Here is a 23,495-nt window from a genome sequence, read left to right on the forward strand (position 1 = left end):
ATGATAAACAAATATATAGATAATTGTATAATATAATATATATGGTTACTTGTTTGACAGTTGCATTCGGGCCCTCTGAAGCCCACAATGACAATGAGTTTGACACCTCTAGTCTTTTATTTTGCCCAAATCAGAGTTGCAACAGTTTGTATTAGACTTTAGCGGCTCTAATGTATTTGTTGGTTTCAAAATGTATGTTTACAGCTATTGATTTGTATTTTATGTTTGTTTGAATAACAAAATGTCTGCTTGTGTCCAACACGCTCTTTCAGGGTGTTATCCTCATCCACGGTGCTCGTATTGGATTCTTCCAAGGCGACATTCGGCTTCTGATGGATGATTTAAAAGAACTCCGACCAACTTTTTTCCCTGTAGTGCCGCGGCTCCTTAACCGCATGTTCGATAAAGTTGGTCCAAATTTACGTTTCTCTCATCTGGCTTTAATTAAAAGCTCTTACACAATAATATATGCAATTGTTTTTTTACAGATATTTAGTCAAGCCAACACCCCACTAAAAAGATGGATGCTAGATATGGCTTTCAGAAGGAAAGAGGCGGAGCTAAATAGTGGTGTGGTCAGAAACGATAGTATGTGGGACAAGCTCATCTTTAAAAAAGTACAGGTAACGTTCATCTTGTGTAATTATGTATTTTTTTAAATACAGCTAACTGTCAACTTCTGTAAATATATGTCTTTAAAATACTTCCAAAAAGTCTAAAATAGATTCTGGTAGTTTTGCTGTGTACTCTGTGACCAATGGCAACCACGGGATAACACATTTAAACATTTGTTTTTGAACAATTTACTATTTATCTTGAAAATTTCAAACCACAATAACAACCCTGGCTAAAAAAATATGGACTTACCAGACTTGGAAGATGTTAATTCAGTTGTTTCATTTTGAAGAAAAAAACAGATTAGATACATGACACAAAACTATGGTCATTTCAAATGGCAACTTTTGGGCTTTAAAAAATACTGAAAGACATCCATCCATCCATTTTCTACCGCTTATTCCCTTTTTGGGGTCGCGGGGGGCGCTGGCGCCTATCTCAGCTACAATCGGGCGGAAGGCGGGGTACACCCTGGACAAGTCGCCACCTCATTGCAGGGCTAACACAGATAGACAGACAACATTCACACTCACATTCACACACTAGGGCCAATTTAGTGTTGCCAATCAACCTATCCCCAGGTGCATGTCTTTGGAGGTGGGAAGAAGCCGGAGTACCCGGAGGGAACCCACGCATTCACGGGGAGAACATGCAAACTCCACACAGAAAGATCCCGAGCCTGAAAGACATTTTGAAGATAAATTGTGGTAGTCGGTTAAGGTTTAACATGTAGCTCTGCAAAATGGAAAAAATTATGGAATCACCCTGTACAAACACCTGTGTCAGTTTAAACCTGTTCATTAGGCTGCTGTTTAAAAAGTGTTCACACCTTGGAGAGCTGTTGCATCAGGTGGATTGACATGAATCATGGCTCCAACACGAGAAATGTCAATTAAAACAAAGCAAGAAGGTAAATTTTCACACAATATTGCAAAATTGTTCACAGTGAACTGTGTCTAAATTGTGGACCAAGTACAAACAACATGAGAAGGTTGTAAAATGCAAGCATACTGGTAGACCAAGGAATACACCAAAGTGCCAAGACAGAAAACTGCAAAAAGTAATATGTCTTGAAAACAGAACATCCATCCATCCATTTTCTAAAAGGAAGAACAAATGGGCGGAAACTGGAGTGACCGAATTGGAAGAAAGGCTCAACGTCATTTACAACTAAACAGAAAAAAAGAGGGTTGCAATGTGCTTAGGAAAAGCAATCATGGAGTAGGGCTCGGCGATTATGGCAAAAATAATAATCACAATTATTTTGATAGATATTGTAATCATGGTTAATTACATGATCATTCATTAATTGAAAACATGAGTATTTATTTTACCACTAAAACTGAACTTAAAACATAGTTTAAAAAACAGACTTAAATTAGTAATGACTAAATCACAATTAAATCATAATAATAGCAAGAACAATACATTAAAATAACAATAGCAATATAACAATCAATACAATTACGTTCTTGCGTTTAAATTTGATAAATTTCGTTTTTTACCTTTTACACTTATGTTACCACCATAGAGATGTGCTTTTTGTGTCAAATAAAATTTTACAAAATGTTTCTTTATTAAATGCATAAATACTCACATTCTTTGGTCCAATACATATTTGGACATTCTATACCAGTATTTTAGGTCAAAGCATTGTGTACATGTATCAATAAGTTCTTTGAGTACATTATGCTGGTGCAAGGTAGTTTTTTGAACATTTTACAGTGTTTTGTTAACACAGTCAGACCGGATATGTCGCCCCACGCTACTATTGTAAAGGGGGTGGGGGGCTGTGCTGCTGTTTTCAGGTTCACGAGTAAAGAGGCGACTCACTTGAGGCTGATAAAAAAACAAAAACAAAGCTGCGACTGCTGTTTGTACATTTCTCTTACATCGATGATGTTCACAGTTCACAACAACACAAGCAAATGTGTTATGGGTGTATGGATTGTTCCTGCTAGCTTTAGCCTCGTAGTTTAGTCACTCTTTTAAGCAACGGTCTCGACATAGTTTAGTTTAGGGTAGGGCCACTGAGTGTGTCGTGGATGAATGGGCGCTACCTGACACATTATTTTCCCAAAAAAATGCTCCCTCACCTCACAATAACAACATTTTACTCACATTTATGTAAACTTCCATGACTTTCTGCGTTAAACAGCCGGTTCCGTTTTTTTGGCCAATTATGTGACTCCGTCCGCGGTTACGTAGATGTGAAAATCAATTAACTTAACTTTTTTTGTTGTGTTTAGTGATTTTTGATAAAGCATACTTGTGCTGTCAAATAACAAGTAGCAACCATGGTAACATCCCAAACTTCTAGTAGACGTGCTCTTTTTTCCACCCATTCGCTCCTCATCTGTTTCATTGTTACAAGCTCAGGAATTTGCATGCAAGTAATTTATTATATTTTTGTAATCATGAGAAGCCATAATCGAAGTCGAAACCCAAATTCGATTAATTGTCCAGGCCTGTCGGGGAGTATGGATGACAGGATGAAATTCCTATTTAGTGCTGAATTGTGAATGTGCATAGGGAAAGGTGATGATGCTGGAACTTTTATTTGGTACAGTTCCAATGAGATTTATGTAGACAACTGCTTGAAGAAAACATGCACATTTCCACAGTCATTTATGTAACGGGGCTGCATCTTGAATAAACACACGTTTATGTGGACATTTTGGAAATAGAAACGTCTCTTATTATATATAAAAAATTGTAAGTGTTAATAACTTTTTTTTCTTGATTTATTTTAGTGTTTCTTAAAACCAGAAATTTGCCATTTGAAAGTTAATAGTTTATGTCATATCTTTTATCTGCTATAGTTAAACACAATTTTACATCTGAGTGAACATCCTTCATGTCTGCTAATTCCATATAGTTTTACATGGGTTGTATGTGCCAAGTGTTACGCAGGAGCGTGACATGATGGCAAGGAAGCACTAAACATTGCTAACGAGGTGCTTCTCATGTTAACTCCCATTGGCAGGCGAGCCTGGGTGGTCGCGTGCGGATGATGCTTACGGGCGCTGCGCCCGTGTCGCCCACTGTTCTTACCTTCCTACGAGCGGCGCTGGGGTGTCAGGTGAGACACACCATGTAACAGTCGTGCCTATTTGCATTTGAGTCATGCAAATGCAGCAACTGTCATCATTAACATACACTGGGTTGTCAATAAAAATCTAGTTTTACGAAGGCTACGGACAGACGGAGTGCACAGCAGGATGTTCCATGTCAATGCCTGGGGACTGGACTGCAGGTAACTTCTATAGCAGCTTCTTATAACATCAACTTGATTGCTCTTGTTATTGAATGCTACAGAAAGTATGTATTGTTCATTTGCAGGCCATGTGGGACCTCCTCTGCCCTGCAATGCCATCAAACTGGTGGATGTGTCAGATATGAACTACTTGGCGGCTAACAACGAAGGAGAGGTTATGAGTCAATGCTTTCATTTGGTTCGCTTATACTGTTCATCCTGTTATTTGAGCTTAGGCCAACAAAAAGGATTTCCTGCTTTAGTTTATACAAAAGGTTTGCTCAAAATGTAGTTTACCAACTTACCCACTAGATAGCACAAATACTCAGTTTTTTACTACATTAAAGGGCCTGTTTGCAACATGCTCAAAGTAACATTTGTCAAACTAAATAATATAAAAAGAACACCACCAACTAGTTTGTGACCATTTGTGGTTCAACAGAACATATAATATACATTTGGAATGTCAACATTTTTCAAAGTCACCAATTATATTGGAGGAAAAAATGGATTACCAGCCAGAGGGATTAATATAAAAGTAGTCCTAGAAAAGCAAATAACAAATTGAAGGCATGTTGTTGTTGTTGTTACAATAGGTTATACCAGAGGTCCCCAAACTTTTTGACTCGGGGGACCGCATTGGGTTAAAAAAAATGTGTTTGAGTGTGTATATATATATAGTATATGTATGTGTATATATATATTATATATATTATATATACATGAACATATATATATATATATATACACACACACATATACACATACAGACATACATATATATATATACACACACATATACACATACATACATACATATATATATATATATATATATATATATATATATATATACACATACACACGCATACGTATATATATATTTTTATATATATGTATATATATATATGTATGTATGTATTTATATATATGTATGTACATATATATATATTATATACTGTATATATATATTCCTGAAGGAACTCTCCTAAAGGAATCAATAAAGTACTATCTATCTATATACATGTAGTCCTCGCGCACTAATTGACTGAAAGATTGCGCACTTGCCGCATGCTCGCCCGACACTGATGATGTCACATTATCAATGGGAAAATGCATTTTTAGACAATATGACCCAGAGAGTAACAAGCGTTAGAAAATTGATTGGAAAAGACAGTTTTTTTCAAATAATAATACAAAGAAAAAATACAAAAATCTTTTTGGGACTTGGGACTTCCCGCCAGCCGGATTTTGGACGCTGGCGGGCTGGATCCGGCACGCAGTTTGGGGCCCCTGGGTCATACATTCAATGATAGCTAATGTATGAATGAATGTGTGTGGCACGGCTACCTTGCAAAAAAGATTCATAATTTCAATAGGACTCTCCTTGGTAAATAAAGGTTAAACAACAAAACAAAAAGGGTAGTAGCGAAACAAATTGCTATCATTAGCAGACAACACACAAAGCTAATGCGCATGTGTTACGTGGGGAGTAGTTACAATGTGCGTGATGTAATTATTACAAGTTGGCGCCCTCTGGGCATTCGTCAAAAGGTTGCAAACAGTCCCTTTAATTCTCATAAGTGCCAAACATAATAAAACAGTAATGCAATGGAAAACATTTTTAACATTTAGTCACAAGTGACAAAAGAATATAGCAGCTAACCAGATGGCAGTCACAGATCAGCAAATTCAAAGTCATCTGTTCAGCCTTCCCGGTTAGGTCTATTCAGGTGTACTGGAGAGGAGGCTACGCTGGAAAGTCAAACCTCGGATTCAGGAGGAACAGTGTGGTTTTCGTCGTGGAACTGTGGACCAGCTCTATACTCTTGGCAGGGTCCTTGAGGATGCATGGGAGTTTGCCCAACCAGTCTACATGTGCTTTGTGGACTTAGACTTGGAGAAGGCATTCGACCGTGTACCCCGGGAAGTCCTGTGGGGAGTGCTCAGAGAGTATGGGGTAACGGACTGTCTTATTGTGGTGGTCCGCTCCCTGTACGATGAGTGTCAGAGCTTGGTCCGCATTGCCGGCAGTAAGTCGGACCCGTTTTCAGTGAGGGTTGGACTCCGCCAAGGCTGCCCTTTGTCACCGATTATGTTCATAACTTTTACGGACAGAATTTTTAGGCGCAGTCAGGGCGTTGAGGGTATCTGGTTTGGCGGCTGCAGGATTAGATCTCTGCTATTTGCAGATGATGAGGTCCTGATGGCTTCATCTGGCCGGGATCTTCAACTCTCACTGGATCGGTTCGCAGCAGAGTGTGAAGCGACTGGGATGAGAATTAGCACCTCCAAGTCCGAGTCCGAGAAGTGCCATCTCCGGGTCGGGGAGGAGCTCTTGCCCCAAATGGAGGAGTTCAAGTACCTTGGAGTCTTGTTCACGAGTGAGGGAAGAGTGGATCGTGAGATCGACAGGCGAATCGGTGCGGCGTCTTCATTAATGTGGACGCTGTATCGATCCGTTGTGGTGAAGAAGGAGCTGAGCTGGAAAGCAAAGCTCTCATTTTACCGGTCGATCAACGTTCCCATTCTCACCTATGGTCATGAGCTTTGGGTCATGACCGAAAGGACAAGATCACGGGTACAAGCGGCCAAAATGAGTTTCCTCTGCTGGGTGGCGGGGCTCTCCCTTAGAGATAGGGTGGGAAGCTCTGTCATCCGGGAGGAACTCAAAGTAAAGCCGCTACCCCTCCACATCGAGAGGAGCCAGATGAGGTGGTTCGGGCATTTGGTCAGGATGCCACCCGAACGCCTCCCTAGGGAGGTGTTTCGGGCACGTCCGACCGGTAGGAGGCCACGGGGAAGACCCAGGACACGTTGGGAAGACTATATCTCCCAGCTGGCCTGGGAACGCCTCAGGATCCCCCGGGAAGAGCTGGACGAAGTGGCTGGGGAGAGGGAAGTCTGGGCATCCCTGCTTAAGTTGCTGCCCCCGCGACCCGACCTCGGATGAGCGGAAGAAGATGGATGGATGGATGGATGGATGGATGGATGGATGGGTTCACAAAAAGCTGCTACATTCCGAGTCTTCTCCAACCAACAATTCTTACAACAAAAACCTGCACGCCTGTTAAGCCGAGTAATGTGTTATAACAGTTGGATGTACACAATTTGTATTTGGGTAATGCTGCTTTTCCAAAATGTAACCATATGTAAGACTTTCAAGTAGAGACGTGTCAATTGATCGACCACAGAAAAGTATGAACCGTCTTTTTAGTATGTGATCACCAATGTTTTTTAATGTTGATCACAAACGCCGATCCCCTCTGGGTGACCAAGTATTTATTTTTAGCAACTGGCAGCTAATAATAAATATGTATATGTATCTGCATTCATAGTGTGGAGCCACTCCCTTAAACTATAAAAATCACCTCCATTACGGCAAATGAACTGTATTTCTTAGTATCACTGGAGGACGGGGCTAAACATGTTACACACGCAGTCATGCTAATAGCGAAGGTCACCGCGAAGCTGGCTTACAACAACATCAAGAAATATGTGCTAAGTTTAAAAAGTATGGTGGAACCGCATTACAGCAGAGAGTAAGCAGTTATAAACAGGAAATTAATAGATGAAAAGTCTAAAAAGGATAATAATCTGTGGGTGTGTTAGCATTGTCACAGTCAGTACACAACACAATAAAGGAGGGCAGATTGATTCATAAATTGGTGGTGTTGATACCAAAGTTAGTATCAGTATATGTTCGATACTAGAGTGATTATGTCGACATGAGGTTGACAACAAATCATTTTTGTTATTTGTTTATGTTTACAAACTCAGGGAATAATTCAAAGAACACAGAAATGACTCAGAGCAAAAAACTAAATATTTAAATGAGTAGTAGATAGTAGCTTTAGCTTTTGTTTAATGATTGTGTACTATTGACATTGTTTTGCTCTAGCAATTGTATGTAATAAAAGAGAATACACAATTAGTTTAAATATTGTGTTGATATTGTAATACTGTCTATAGGGACAAGCGGTAGTAAATGGATGGATGTCTATGGCACTCACCATAAATACATTGAAAATTATATTGGTAATTTATCAGCCGATCTTACTCATCGAAGATCCTTAACGGACAAATCCTTTGCTTAAAGTTCCACCGTATATCTCTTATCCGCTTGTATACTGGAATCAAGTCATCCAAATCATGTCAGGGTGTTTAGACTGTGGTCCATTACCACCCTATATTAACAATTTAGTTGTACTTAAAACTATATAAATATATTTTCAATAAACCAACAAAACAAAATAAGTACCTTAACACATCATTTACTATTTGGAAAACAAACGTACAATTAGAGTTGTGTCCTTTTTTTGTGGCTGTAGGTTCACTATTGCGCTAGATGTTTGCAAATACTAAACGGTCTCCTTATCCAATCTGTTGTCAGGTTTGTGTAAAAGGTCCAAACGTATTCCTAGGATATCTGAACGACCCTGAGAAAACGGCGGAGGCAATAGACAAGGACGGATGGTTACACACGGGGGACATTGGCAAATGGCTTCCTGTAAGCCAAACACATCAAAGTTCGCATGCATTCTCCAAAGGACAACACAAGTGCGTCACTTTTCATGTTTTTTTCCCCCTCCACCCCACTTTGGCAGAACGGCACTCTGAAGCTCATCGACAGGAAGAAGCACATTTTCAAGCTGGCGCAGGGAGAGTACATCGCACCTGAGAAAATTGAAAACATCTACAACCGCAGTGACCCCGTGGCTCAGATATTTGTGCACGGTGACAGCTTGCAGGCCAGTTGTCATCACGTTACCAGTCCAAACTAAATAAAACTTGTTTGAGTAGTGTGTTGACTTGATCTTGTTTTTTTTTTTTTTTCAAAAGGCATGCCTGGTGGGGATAGTAGTGCCCGATCCGGACTTTTTGACCATTTGGCTGAAAAGAAGAGGCATTACAGGCTCCTATTTGGATTTGTGCAAGAGCAAAGTGAGTTGTTTGCCAACCGGAAGACTTGGTTTTCACTTTGTATTCAAGCTAATGTTTGTTATGATCGCTCGCAGGATGTTAAGAACGCTATTTTGGAAGACATGCAGAAGCTGGGCAAAGAAGGTGGACTCAAGTCTTTTGAACAGGTTATTGTTATATTAAGATTTATTAGATTGAACATATCATCAAGCAGTATTTAAATTACATTTCAAAATAATATTTGACTTAGTAAAGCTCAGAACTAAAACTATTTTTTCTATGAGCTATCAAAAAATAAAAAAAATAAAAAATTAGGGCTTTTTTTAGTTGTATTGTGTTCATATATCCTTCATTGTAGGTGAGAGACATCGCCTTGCACCCAGAGATGTTCTCTGTCCAGAACGGCCTGCTGACGCCGACGCTCAAGGCAAAGAGGGCGGAGCTTCGGAGTTACTTTAGAGCACAGATAGACGAACTCTACGCCAACGTTAAGGTGTAAAAGTCTGTGTGGAGGGCGACAGTTGAACGGGAACATATCTGACAGTGACAATCCGGACATTTTTTTGCAGTATTTGGTTTTGAAGGAACAGAATGGTGACAACTGGAAAGTGAATTTTCCTTCTGTAACACTTGACTGTCCTGACATATTAGTGGTTTTATTTATCCCAGGATAAAATTTATAATGTACAATTGTCAAATACAGTATGACTCCTGTAAACTGAACATCTGGAAAATAATCCACCTTTGTTTCATGTTTTGGTTTGCTATTATAGTTCATATTTAATTAAGTCTTTTAAGGGATAAATTGTGTTTCTGGTGAATAATAACTGAATTGTGCCTCATATTGTGACGACTAAGAGTTCAGAGTACTGTTTAATATATTTGCATTCCCCTTTCTATGTGGTGGGTTGTCAGAGGACTAACCGATTTTATGCAGGTGGAGTTATTAAGATGAATGCTTCTGATCCAAGCATTGATCAGTTGTGCGGTTGATGAAAAAAAAGAATGCTGTTCCTATCACATTAAGGCAAATTATGACATGTGGAATTGTGCACACAGTTAAAATTATATTGTGTTTGTGTAACACCGAAAGGACAAGTGTGAAGTTGTCTGCTTGTACAAATGTGACTTCAGTTTGCAATAAAGTATGTGTCTTCGACTACCTTCTACTGCGAATCGAAATGGTCCATGCAGCTGAGAAGGAGCTCGTCTGAGATTTCGCTGCTGTTTAGTTCAAAGTCGTCAAGGCAGTTTGAGAACTGCTGGTCGTCGTCAGTTTTTCCCCACACGTCATCTGATTCCTCATCCCAATTCATCTCCTGGGATACCTGCTTTGGTGGCTGACTGGGTTCAATATTGCCCACCTCGTCCATCATGTATGCTTGGTTCTCCTCATCCTGTCAGGGAGCACAAAACAAAATGTAATGCTCTGATGTAACGAAATGATTAGGAAGATAGTTTAAAACATTTTTACCTATAAAATCCGAACATATCTTTTTTTACATCGTAATGGATGTACAGTATATGGACAAGTACAACCTGTATACATATGTTCTCAACAAATGTATAAATATGACAGAATCGCAATTGCGGCATCTTATTAACTCTGCCAGGAGGTCATGGAAATATTTCCATTGGTTTGTCAGTCAGTTAGCAAAAAAAGTTATTGGAGGATTTTCATCCTTATAGGACCCATAGCGTCCAGATGACCGAATTTTCACGAACAAGTTCTGTTAATGAATTGTTTGCTCCTGAAAATGAATCTGGCAGTCATTTCCCTTTATAGTGGTGATGGGCAAGCTACTTGGAAAATGTAGCAAGCTAAGCTACAAGTAACTCTTGATTAGATGTAGCTTAGCTACAGTGTAAGCTATCCCTAGAGAATTGTAGCAAGGTACAATAATTTACTAAAGTAGCTTGCACCATCAAAACTACATTTAACAGCATTTCTATCTATGGGCCCACATCTATAATGTTAAAGTAACAGAGTTTACAAATGAACCCAATAAGAGTCCATCACTATCAACTATCCGCCATTTAGCTGAGGGCACCCTACAACTACGTCAAAGGGTGCCAGCACCCTGCTGTATTTATTTAGTTTGCCTTTTCTTTGGCCCACCCCTATGTTATTCATGTTCTCTACCTACAGTATCTTGACAAAAAAACAATGACTTGTGTGTTGTTTGAGAACAGTTGGTAATGGTTGTGTGCAGTAAAACTTTTTATAAACTCAACTCACCTTAATGTGTGTTCCTAAATTTGTGGACGTCGTAGATGAAGAGAGCAGCTATGATTTTGGTTTACATGGTAAACAACTAAAAACTAAGATTTTGGGGCATTGCTTTCAGTGAACGCACACATTAAACTAAATATGGCCACAGACACACATTATTGTTGGTTTCCTGCACGTCATCTTCATCACTAAAGGAAAAATCTTATCTGCGGGAGAGAATCCCTCATTTTTGAGTGGTCAGCTTGAAGCGTCCCTGTCTCTCAGACTCCCTCGTCATCATGTGACATGAGTGCGTGTCTGTTATGATTTTGCTTCTTGGTTTTGATGACCCGCCTTATCTTCTGTAATGTTTTGCGCTAACCGTAGCCATTTGTGACACATCATAGGATAACACCAACCAATCATCATGGATTTTGTCTGTATGTATGGATGTTTTCCTTCATCCAGGTCATTGTATTTTCTCCATATTTTTTTTGGCCTGGATTTGCAGTTCATTTTTTCTCTTGCTTGTAGCTTTGATGTAAGCTATTTCGCTACATGGGTCTAAAGGTAGTTAAGCCAAAAGAAAAGCTACTCGTTAAAAAAGTATCAATGCTACCGCCAAGGTACTGGAAAATTAAGTTAAGCAACGTAGCTTAGCTACATCTAGCTTGTTACTGCCAATCACTGCTAAATATCAACTACTTTTTGTGTTATCGGTATATACAACACTAACTGTACTCGGAACGACCTCTTTCCATCGCCAGACTCGATATGCCATTCCCGCTTGGTGTAATGTGAAATCATCTACAGAACTGGAGCCCATTTCCTTGCATAGACATTGTGAATAAAAGAATGCTAACTATTGTTTTTATCAATTCATTGCATGTTTTAAAAAAAAAGACTCGCCATTCCCGGACTTCCCTGCTCCTTCATAGACGCCATAACCTGTGTTTCCTCATGCTCTTTAAGCATTTCCCAAAGCATGACAAGGAAAACATCAGTAGAAGAGGACGCAAAATAAAATACTAGCAGTTTACCTTCTTTTTCTCTTGTTTTCGATAGCCGGGTCTGCTATTCTTTCTGTTTTTCTGAAGGATCTGACTCAGTCTTTCTCCCTTGAGGGTGCTAATGATTTTCAGGATGTAATATTTTTTGTATCCAAATTCCAACCAAAATCCTTCTTCCTCAGTCAAAATTATTAAAATGGCAAATTATACTCCTCTTGCTCATTGTGACCGAAGAGCTCCATTCTTTCCTCATTGACATAATTTAGAAATGTATACAGGCTAACACCTCCTTAAGTTGTACAGATACAACCTGCAACAATGCCTTTGGAGGACATATTTGATCATTCCTTGGATTTCTATGTGAAAATATCATGATTATGGAGAAGGATGCTACCAAAATACATACTATACAATATGAAACTGCCTCCAGTATTTTGTAGGTGACATCAGTAGGCTGAGCTTGAAGTCGGCGTTCCAAAACATGCTGAAACTTAGGAAAAATGCCTAAAATCAATACTGTGTTTATTTTGGAGGAACATTTTATCTGTAGACATAATTATTGGGCCATGAACTATGAAGTAAGTGCTAATTTTGTCAGCATTAGAAGGAAATATCCAAAACGGGATTGAGGACAACTATTTAGATGTTGGGTCTGAACTGGATCATTTCCACTACCTTACCTAACGTTTGCACTTCCGTTCGTTTGAGTGTATAAGTGAAATTGCAGAGACAAAGATAGTGGAGACACAAGAGTGTTCACGCTGTGTCTTTAATTCTAACTGCTGGCTCAAAAAACTATGGTGGATTTTCATCTAACCTTCAGGAAACAAGCGATGATATTTTGGAGTTGATCCAGATCACTATCTGGATTTACGAGGTTTTTTTGTACTATTAGGAAATTAGGGTCTTGCAAAGGTCTGTGCTCTCAGGGTGCTTTTTTTGTTTTATAATGTGTCCTTCATTAAGTTTCTGTTTTTACCAGTATTGACCTAACAGACTTGAAACGTGACAAACTAGAGGGACTATTAACTAGACAAGAGACATACCTAATTACTTTGTTATTAATGCAGTATACGCTATATTCACCTATCAAACGACATAAATTAATACGTTTACGACACATAATATTACTATATTATTATAGTTCCAAATTGACTAATTTGAATAAATATGTATAATTAAAATATGTATTGAGGCTGTATTGTGACAGATAAATGTGAATCGATCAAAATGACAAATACTGACCAGCATCATGGCATAGCTGATGCATATCTCCTGTGGCAGCGGAAAACCTATAACAGAATAATCAATATTCTCTTAAGCGCATGATTATAAATTTACCAAAAACAAACGTGTGTGTGTGTGTGTGTGTGTGTGTGTGTGTGTGTGTGTGTGTGTGTGTGTGTGTGTGCTTGGTTAAAAATTCCGCAACATACTTGAAGATCTATAGTTCCTGCAATCAGGATCGTGACACTTCTGGTACCACACTTCCTCTTTGAGATCCACCACAATCCTACGCACGAGTAGCAGACTTAAATGAAACCGGTGGCTCAAGCAGAATTCCTAGTTGTTAAAAACTAACGTACATTATGTTGTTGCTTTTGTGGAACCTTCCAACGTTGTCACACCAGCGGTACTTGGCGATGTCGTAGACGAGCAGCTGCTCAGCTGCAAAATAGTACCATCGTCGGATGCCTGCGGAGGTGAGTGCAGGTTTGACTGACATGTTTGGTCAAATTCCAACATAGAGGTTCCACTGCATTGATATTGTATGGATGACACGAGACGCTGTATTCTCCTACTTCCTTGTACGCCGTCCTTTTTAACCATCGTTAATACAAAGTCGTCCACTTCGTGGTGAGGAGACCTCAGGCAGCCCGAGAGTAAGCCTGCCACAAACAAATTGGACCGTTCAAATCAATGACAAGCACTGTGACATCACAATATAACATCACCTGGATCAGGCAGCGAGCCTTGCTGATTCTGATCCCTCGTGGTCCTTAAGTCCTTAGCTTCTGAGACATGGAATGTAAGAATTCTCTGGCCTGTGAAACTGGTTTAATACCAGAAAAATTGCTCAGGGTGTGTTGATATACTTTTTCTTACAATAAAGTAATTTCTGCATACCTCACGTTGCACACTAAGGACGCCAAAAAAACCCTTTCCTCCGCAGAAACACTGTTCTTGGTTTCTGCAGTGAACCTGTTGTCATCTGCTAAGGTGAAAGCTGCGTTTTTTCCTACTTTGGATGACTTGTAAAGACGGAAGTTTCGGTTCTTTGTGTAAACGCCTGTTTGACGCGATTGAAATAAAAGCACATGTTAATTGATTTTGTGATAATATTTTATGCTGAAGAGTGAAAAATACTGTTGGACCTTACCAAGATCAACAAAGAGAGAATGGCGGCCATATTTGTCTTTCACCTGAAGGAAGCTGAGGTCTGTCTCTTCTTGTTTGTGTCTTTTGTTCTGTGGACTTCGACTTGTCGACTCCGCACATGTTCTGCTGTTGAGAGAAATGATACGTTGATGTACACAAAGAAAAAATGTGACAGAGGATAAAAACGTCCACCAAAGTGAAACAAACCCTGCTTCCCTGTGTCCATTCAAACAACTTCGGCCTGGAATTTGAAGAATGGCATGAATGAAGGCACCTAAAAGGAACAGTCCAAATATGAATATTTGATTTCTCTTTTTTAAACAGTGTGCCCTAAAGAGCAGTGTTCTGCAACTAACGTACCGACATGCGTGTTATCTTTGAAAACTGCATTGTGGAGATTAAAGATGAGATGTCGACTAAACTTGTCATCTGTGCTTGAGTCCAGACTGAGCACGTTTTCTGCAGAGCATTCAATTCCGTAAATGTCCTCAAACTTTTTGCAGACATACTGTCAACAGAAAAAAAACATTTGTGTAATCAGATATGGTGCGTAATATTTACATTTGAACAGAATTTGGTAGACATCACATGTGAGGACAAAAGCATGGAGAAATGTTTATTAAATAAATGTTAATAAATTCCATTAAATATTTGATGCAAATGATATGCATCTATGACTATTTTACAATTTACTTAATAGCTTCAATATTATTAATTAATTATTCACATTTATATTATTCATTTCACAATTGATTTAATTATTTCACATTTTATTAACTATTCTATCTATTTCATGAATCGGTGTGTGGCACCACTTTATGAATTTATTTTATTTATCAAACTCAGCCATCAGAGTCAGTGAGCGGATTGTCACACCTGATTGTTAAACCGGCAATTCCACTTTTCTGTGGAACTTCAACCAGAGATGCGGAGGAGTATTTTTATTTAATTGTGCACATGACAGCAGAAAGTATTATCTACACCAGGGGTCGGGAACCTTTTTGGCTGAGAGAGCCATGAAAGCCAAATATTTTTACATTTATTTTTGCGAGCCATATAATATTTTTAAACACTGAATACAACTAAATGCGTGCATTTTTAAGTAAGACCAACATTTTTAGAGTGTAATAAGTCTGTTATTATTTTTAACAGCATTGTTATTCTGAAGCTAACCAATAATAAATAACATACTTCTTACCATTAATGCGACTTCTTGAAATGCATGAGAATGTTTTATATTTTGAACGTTATTTTTAACACTGTAATTATTCATTACTTATCGTTTATTAAGTAATGTCAGCTAAGATTTATCTGAGAGCCAGATGCAGTTATCAAAAGAGCCACATCTGGCTCGAGAGCCAGAGGTTTCCTACCCCTGATCTATCCATCCATCCATTTTCTACCGCTTATTCCCTTTTGAGGTCGCGGGGGGTGCTGGCGCCTATTTGAACTTTAATATTTATGATGAGTTTGACCTCTTGTACTACTCAGTGGCCTAGTGGTTAGAGTGTCCCCCTGAGATCGGTAGGTTGTGAGTTCAAACCCCGGCCGACTCATACCAAAGACTATAAAAATGGGACCCATTACCTCCCTGCTTGGCACTCAGCATCAAAGGTTGGAATGGGGGGTTATATCACCAAAATGTTTCCCGCGCGCGACACCGCTGCTGCCCACTGCTCCCCTCACCTCCCAGGGGGTGAACAAGTGGATGGGACAAATTTCGCTTCACCTAGTGTGTGTGTGACAATCATTGGTACTTTAACTTTTTGTATTTTTCTGTAAAGCACTTTGAATTGCCTTACTTACATATTGTGCTCCATAAATAATCTTGCCCTATCTTACTGTACTACTCTGTATTAATTTACTTTTACATAAATTAACACATTTAAGTTAATATTCAAATATTTACTTTTTTTCCTTATTTGAACGAAACAAAAGTGAATGAATCAAGCTTTTCAATAAAATCATGTTAATATGAAAATGGAAATACATTTCCAACCTGGATTAACAATGACACCATCTTGTTCCCATCTGCCTCTGGGTTGGAGGGCTTGTAGTACTCCAAGTCAAAGTAAAGTTTGCAAACAGCGCCCTCTGGTATCACCTCATAGCAGTGCATCAAGGACTGAGTGTAGGTCCTGGGAACAAAAAGTGTCAGCATCGCATGCAATTCACGAGAACCTCAAAATGTAACTGTCTTTGTGTATGACATCATTCATTATTTTTGAGAGACCTAACACCGTTGTTCTAATGAAAGCCTACTAATTAAGTAGAAGAGGACAAAAGCAGCACTTTGCCCTAGCTTTGTAACGAAAACTTCAGGACTTACAGCAATGTTGATTAATGTGCGTTGTCCCTGTTTAAATCAACTAATAAAATTTAAAAAATTTAAAGAAAATATGCCCTGGCTGCTGTACAATAAAAACAAAGTTGATGTGCTGAAGAATGAGGTCTATATATCGTTCACTTCATGATAAACGTGTACAATTTTTTTTATTATAGACCAGTTAAAGGGGAACTGCACTTTATTTTTTTCCTATCGTTCACAATACTTATGAGAGACAACAAAACACGGTTTTTTTGCATTTTAACATGTAAAAATGGCTCATTCAGCAATGCAGCTAATGGTAATAATCAATTCTACTTCACCCAAAAACTGTCAATACGTCATTTACATTCCGTAACCTGTATAATAACCAAGCAGTAGCGACATTGTTATTGTAAGAGCGAACACTGAGAAACTGTTTTTCAAGCGTACGAACACATCAGTGTGCTAAGGTATTAGCCGTGAGCTAGCTACGGTGAGAAATAAGCTAGCTTCAACGTCAACACCTGAATCGCGTTTGAATTTGAAATGGAATGCAAAACACAATGCAATAAGACACCTATCTGTGCTGACTGAATAACATGAACAATCATATCACAGTATCTGTAAAGTATTAGCCCACATTTCATGTTTTGTTTGTATACAGCTAGCTCAACAGCAAATGAAGTTGTATAACAAGCATGAGGTGCTGCATGTATCGTGATCAATGTTGGTGACTCGCGCAATGGACAGTTGTATGTTTGGTCCAGCTGGCCAGGGCAGTTTTCAGTTGATTTTGGTTAAGCACTATATTTCTGTCAAAATAGCTGGGCTCCAAGTTTTATATTTGACACGTCAAGTCAGGTTAAACCTCACTCTCTCGGCTTCCGTCTGCTCCGACGGTTCACCCTTCCTTTGTGCTCATTTCTATAAGCAGCAGTTCATCCTCCGTATATTCAGGTTCAAAAAGATAAGTTTGTGAAGACTCATGTCCAAAAATTAGTTGTCTTCGTCTGTCACCAAGTCTGCCATGATTAGAACACATTTGCATTTGTTGTCGGAAAAAGAACAAACACACTTGTTGCCAGAAGTCAGAAGTGCGCTGCTATGGAAACGGAAATAAAAACGTCAAGGAAATTAGTTCCGGCAATGCTTAAAATTACCAAAATACGTTAAATATTATATATATTACATATTATTATGAACATGTCTGTTACTTCTGAAGTTCTTTTAGAGGGCTTTGAAGGCTATAATGATGACTCCCATTAGATCCCATTTTAACATCTTTAAAAATCATTAAAAAAAAGACATGAGTGTTCTTGCCTCTTATGATTGTGAACGACAGGCAACATACCAAAAAAAAAGTGCAGGTCCCCTTTAACATCTTTGTACACTTTCTTTGTAGGTGAAAGGTGTGAAACTGTTCAATAAAATCTGCCCATAGAACAAAGTAAAGATTGAACTACCTTTCTGTCATACTGGTTTCTTCATGATACTGCTTGCATAATATTATTGCATTGTAATGTATTTTTGTATATAGTGTACAGTTACATTGAATTTACTTTTATTCATTCCTTGTTTATCTGTAATTATGTTCCTTGTCAATTTGTAGCTACGTGACTTTTGTGTAATCTATTTCATTATATAGTCTACCCGTATTATATTCCATGACAATATTTGTTATTGTTTATTTTATAGGGCTTTTGAGAGTGTTATTTTATATTTTCTTTTTGTAACTGAGCTATACTGATCAAACAATTCTCTTTGTGGATCAATAAAGTCTGTCTAAATCTGTTCTCGCAGTACGAATGTATATTACCTGTAGTAATGCCATAACTCAGTATAACTGGTAACCAGGAAGATCCTTTGCCCCTGAAGTGCCTTCTCTTTTTCAAGTGCAAAAACATGTACAGGCTGAGAAAAAAAAGCGTAATGTATGTAACACAATCATGGGTTCCACAGTGTATCTTCTCAACTATATACGATTGAAACAAGTTCCTCGTCACCTCTTTGCAGGTCTGAGCGAAGCTGATCGCCAAAGTTTGACGAGGGAAGAGCTTCCAGACGGAGGAAGGCTGACAAGGCAACAGTCGAGGCTTGTAGGGCGTAACCACGGGGTTGTTCTGGAATGTCTCGGCGAGCTGCTCCACCTTCTTCAGCCGCTGTCCCCACTTGCTCATCCTCGCCAGCTTATTATTCACCTCTTGAATTAACTCTGGGTGGTGATCATCAACCCATGTTCTCTTTCAACCTGTCAAAACATATGGCTTTGGGAGCAAAATTGAATCAATAATCGTGCTTTTTCAAAGATAATTACAGATTATGGAAATGTCAGACACATTCATTTAATAATCCGTCTATTATTGTGGTTGTTTTTTACAGTGGTGTAGAACTTCACTGCATCAAACTGAATGATGTATAGTTAGAATACGACTGCAACTTACTACCATAGTAATAAACATATTGTTAGGGTAATACAAAACTGGCTGTGTCAAATGGTATTTTCTTTGTACAGGCTGACTTTTTCATACAGCTTTTGTATTAGCTCTACTAGAAGCCAATAAAAATACACCATAGGTTAGAAATGAGATGCATTATTTAGTATAGTGTAGTTTGAGTTTATTTCCAACGTGCAAACATGATACATCACCATTTCCAGTTTCTCTATTCAACATGTTCGAAAAGGAGCAGGGAAAAGCAGAGTTTATTTAATCCTACCCCTTTTTCTTTACATAGCAGTTGCTAAAACTTTTGCTCACTTCCTGTCCTCAATTTAGTCACAATAGTCTCTTGGTTGCTTTGTTGGGTCTGCTCCTGTCTCTGGCCATGCTCCCTGCACCCCAGCAGACGATGGTGTGGAACACCGCAGAGGCCAACACAGTGTATATGTTTCTTTTACTTTTTATTCACAGCCGTGTAGAAGTGGCTGGTTGCATCAGTTCTGCTCTTTTAATGTCTTTAATGTCCTTTGATTTTTGATGTTTCCTTCTTACACACATGTAAGAGGGATGTGTTCTATGGCTGTGAGTTGTTTTTTCCCTTGGCCTCAGTCTGGACCCCCTCTCCAGCAGCCCAGGCTTAGAGTGATTTTTTTATTTTCATTTTTTTCCTCCCATCCCCCACCCCACTTGTTTACCTGTATCTCACCTTTTTTGTAAGGGGCGCCGGAAGTTGGCAGACCCATCAGCAATCCTGTTCTGTCTCACTGTATTGTTTGTCTGATCTTGAATTGGATTAAAGTGGAACATTATCACCCGACCTATGTAAGCGTCAATATATACCTTGATGTTGCAGAAAAAAGACCATATGTTTTTTTAACCGATTTCCGAACTCTAAAAGGGTAAATTTGGAGATTTAAACGCCTTTCAATTGTTCGCTGTCGGAGCGATGACCTTTCATCTGTGATGTTACAATGGGAAGCAATCCGCCATTTTCTCAAACACATTACACACACAAGTCAAATCAGCTCTGTTATTTTCCGTTTTTTCGACTGTTTTCCGTACCTTGGAGTTATCATGCCTCGTCGGTGTGTTGTCGGAAGGTGTAACAACACGGTCAGGGACTCATTCCAGTTGTCTTACGTGGAGTGGGCATCGAATAGCACGGCATGCTGATCGATGCAAACATGGCAGAATTGGCAAGAATGTGTGGATATCCTGCGACACTCAAAGCAGATGCATTTCCAATGATAAAGTCAACGAAATCACAAAGGTGAGTTTTGTTGATGTTATTGACTTAAGTGCTAATCAAAAATATTTGGTCACGGCAGGACTGCCAGCTAATCGCTGCAAACATGCTATTTAGGCTAGCTGTATGTACATTTGTAGCTATATTTGCATCCAGCCTTTCCCTCCACCCACATTTAATGCCAAACAAACACTTACCAATCGATGGATTTAAGTTGCTCCAGAGGTCAAAAGATGCAATCATTGGTTAGAAGGCGATCGCCGAATAGCTTCAATAGCTATTCGCTCAATAGCTTCAGTTTCTTCTTCAATTTCGTTTTCGCTATCTTCCTCCACACTCCAACCATCCGTTTCAATACATGCGTAATCTGTTGAATCGCTTAAGCCGCTAAAAATCCGAGTCTGAATCCGAGCTAACGTCGCTGTATCTTGCTGTACTATCCGCCATGTTTGTTTGTATTGGCATCACTATGTGACGTCACAGGAAAATGGACGGGTGGATTTACAGATAGCGAAAATCAGGCGCTTTAAAGCCTTTTTTCGGGGTATTCCATGATGGGTAAAATTTTGAAAAAAACTTCAAAAAATAAAATAAGTCACTGGGAACTGATTTTTATTGGTGTTAACCCTTCTGAAATTGTGATAATGTTCCCCTTTAAGATGAAAATTTTAATTGCCCCTCGGGGATTAATAAAGTATGTCTGATTCTGATATACTCCATAAGTAATAACAATAAAAATTAATAAATAAATAATAATTGATTGGCAACACTAAATTGGCCCTCGTGTGTGAATGTGAGTGTGAATGTTGTCTATCTGTGTTGGCCCTGTGATGAGGTGCCGACTTGTCCAGAGTGTACGCCGCCTTCCGTCCGAATGCAGCTGAGATAGGCTACAGCACCCCCCGCCACCCCAAAAGGGACAAGCGATTGAAAATGGATGGGTGGATAATAAAGTAGGCATGCATATTGACGTGACTATACTGTATCAATAACCATATACTCCATTTTCAGTAGACCCACTATGTGTACACATTGATTTAATACTCTCAATAATAATGAAAAATATGTAAAATACATACATAGCTACCTAACTAACGTACCGAAAAAACGTAGTTAAATAAAATATTGGAGAGCATTGTCATATCTTGTCGGCTAATTGTCGTTGCAATAATTAGCCAGCAAGACAAGAAGCCATGTTAATATTTGGCATTAAGAGTACAGTTAGTAATATATGTTTGAACTGCGTTACGTTAAAAACTCACCAATCTTGTCGGTACACTCGACAGTCCCGTTGTTGTCCAAAAGGTGAAGTAAATATGTGTTAGTACTAAAGCCGAATCGTTTAGTTGCACCTGAGCAGGCTGTTTTGGGAAAAGAAACACGACAACAAGTCGACCGTTTTTAACTTATTTCTTTTGCCGCCATTGTAACCGGAAACGGCTCCGCTTCCGGGTACGTACTTGACAAATAAAAGCTTTTTAAAAATGTTTAAAAAAACACAAGCAAGCATAATACATTTTACTTCAGTGTTTTTTTTAATAGTTAACACTGAATCGTCACAATGATTATTTGCTAAATGTGTAGTTGCAAAGGATGGAACGAATAATGCAAGTAAAAAGTAGACAAAAAATGTACCATAGTAGCAATATAAAATACAACATATGTATCAATAAATCAATCAATGTTTATTTATATAGCCCCAAATCACAAATGTCTCAAAGGACTGCACAAATCATTACGACTACAACATCCTCGGAAGAACCCACAAAAGGGCAAGGAAAACTCACACCCAGTGGGCAGGGAGAATTCACATCCAGTGGGACGCCAGTGACAATGCTGACTGTGAGAAACCTTGGAGAGGACCTCAGATGTGGGCAACCCCCCCCTCTAGGGGACCGAAAGCAATGGATGTCGAGCGGGTCTAACATGATACTGTGAAAGTTCAATCCATAGTGGCTCCAACACAGCCGCGAGAGTTCAGTTCAAGCGTATCCAAGACAGCAGCGAGAGTCCCGTCCACAGGAAACCATCTCAAGCGGATCAGCAGCATAGAGATGTCCCCAACCGATACAGGCGAGCGGTCCATCCTGGGTCCCGACGAGCGGTCCATCCTGGGTCTCGACTCTGGACAGCCAGTACTTCATCCATGGTCATCGGACCGGACCCCCTCCACAAGGGAGGGGGGGACATAGGAGAAAGAAAAGAAGCGGCAGATCAACTGGTCTAAAAAGGAGGTCTATTTAAAGGCTAGAGTATACAGATGAGTTTTAAGGTAAGACTTAAATGCTTCTACTGAGGTAGCATCTCGAACTGTTACCGGGAGGGCATTCCAGAGTACTGGAGCCCGAACGGAAAACGCTCTATAGCCCGCAGACTTTTTTTGGGCTCTAGGAATCACTAATACGCCGGAGTCTTTTGAACGCAGATTTCTTGCCGGGACATACGGTACAATACAATCGGCAAGATAGGCTGGAGCTAGACCGTGTAGTATTTTATACGTAAGTAGTAAAACCTTAAAGTCACATCTTAAGTGCACAGGAAGCCAGTGCAGGTGAGCCAGTACAGGCGTAATGTGATCAAACTTTCTTGTTCTTGTCAAAAGTCTAGCAGCCGCATTTTGTACCAACTGTAAACTTTTAATGCTAGACATGGGGAGACCCGAAAATAATACGTTACAGTAATCGAGACGAGACGTAACAAACGCATGGATAATGATCTCGGCGTCTTTAGTGGACAAAATGGAGCGAATTTTAGCGATATTACGGAGATGAAAGAAGGCCGTTTTAATAACGCTTTTAATGTGTGACTCAAAGGAGAGAGTTGGGTCGAAGATAATACCCAGATTTTTTACAGAGTCACCTTGTTTTATTATTTGGTTGTCAAATGTTAAAGTTGTATTATTAAATAGAGGTCGGTGTCTAGCAGGACCGATAATCAGCATTTCCGTTTTTTTGGCATTAAGTTGCAAAACGTTAGCGGACATCCATTGTTTAATTTCATTAAGACACGCTTCCAACTGACTACAGTCCGCCGTGTTGGTCAGCTTTAGGGGCATGTAGAGTTGGGTGTCATCAGCATAACAGTGAAAGCTAATACCGTAATATGCGT

General features: G+C 39.2%; 2 protein-coding genes across 10 annotated transcripts in view; one reads left to right on the forward strand and one right to left on the reverse strand.

The window, feature by feature from the left end:
- The window catches only part of acsl1a (acyl-CoA synthetase long chain family member 1a), a 56,656-nt gene extending 46,703 nt beyond the window's left edge, over positions 1-9,953 (forward strand). For all 6 annotated transcript variants that reach the window (XM_061911923.1, XM_061911912.1, XM_061911917.1 and 3 more), the window contains exons 12-21: positions 273-407; positions 489-623; positions 3,602-3,697; positions 3,799-3,871; positions 3,958-4,046; positions 8,265-8,381; positions 8,479-8,622; positions 8,714-8,815; positions 8,890-8,961; positions 9,153-9,953. In XM_061911923.1, the coding sequence (XP_061767907.1) occupies positions 273-407; positions 489-623; positions 3,602-3,697; positions 3,799-3,871; positions 3,958-4,046; positions 8,265-8,381; positions 8,479-8,622; positions 8,714-8,815; positions 8,890-8,961; positions 9,153-9,293 (1,104 nt within the window). In that variant the 3' untranslated portion in view covers positions 9,294-9,953. The remainder of the gene's footprint in view (positions 1-272; positions 408-488; positions 624-3,601; positions 3,698-3,798; positions 3,872-3,957; positions 4,047-8,264; positions 8,382-8,478; positions 8,623-8,713; positions 8,816-8,889; positions 8,962-9,152) is intronic.
- On the reverse strand, positions 9,366-21,839 carry primpol (primase and polymerase (DNA-directed)). 4 transcript variants are annotated; one of them, XM_061911943.1, is made up of 14 exons: positions 21,650-21,839; positions 20,204-20,310; positions 18,707-18,967; positions 18,520-18,614; positions 16,395-16,533; positions 14,756-14,903; positions 14,397-14,669; positions 14,144-14,306; positions 13,972-14,069; positions 13,819-13,905; positions 13,603-13,711; positions 13,453-13,529; positions 13,262-13,308; positions 9,366-10,191 (listed from the first exon to the last, which is right to left on the reverse strand). In XM_061911943.1, the coding sequence occupies exons 3-14, from the start codon at positions 18,878-18,880 to the stop codon at positions 9,961-9,963; spliced, it is 1,641 nt and encodes a 546-aa protein (XP_061767927.1). In that variant the 5' UTR covers positions 18,881-18,967; positions 20,204-20,310; positions 21,650-21,839; the 3' UTR covers positions 9,366-9,960. The 4 variants fall into 4 exon arrangements, with proteins under 4 accessions (XP_061767927.1, XP_061767934.1, XP_061767919.1 ...); XM_061911950.1 differs by lacking the exon at positions 20,204-20,310 and having other exon boundaries at positions 14,397-14,521; positions 14,603-14,669; positions 18,707-18,951; positions 21,650-21,838; XM_061911935.1 differs by lacking the exon at positions 20,204-20,310.
- Positions 21,840-23,495: the final 1,656 nt, after the last annotated feature.

The sequence above is a fragment of the Nerophis ophidion genome, linkage group LG01 (assembly GCF_033978795.1).
Source record: "Nerophis ophidion isolate RoL-2023_Sa linkage group LG01, RoL_Noph_v1.0, whole genome shotgun sequence".
Classification (NCBI taxonomy): Eukaryota; Metazoa; Chordata; class Actinopteri; order Syngnathiformes; family Syngnathidae; genus Nerophis; species Nerophis ophidion.

Excerpts from the sequence above, each read along its gene's own strand:
- primpol (XM_061911935.1), bottom strand. The coding sequence starts at position 18,880 with ATGAGCAAGTGGGGACAGCGGCTGAAGAAGGTGGAGCAGCTCGCCGAG. Across the intron at positions 13,309-13,452 it reads CAGGAACTATAGATCTTCAA|GTTTTCCGCTGCCACAGGAG; the intron begins GTATGTTGCGGA and ends ATTCTGTTATAG. Across the intron at positions 10,192-13,261 it reads TCAGCTATGCCATGATGCTG|GATGAGGAGAACCAAGCATA; the intron begins GTCAGTATTTGT and ends GCTCCCTGACAG.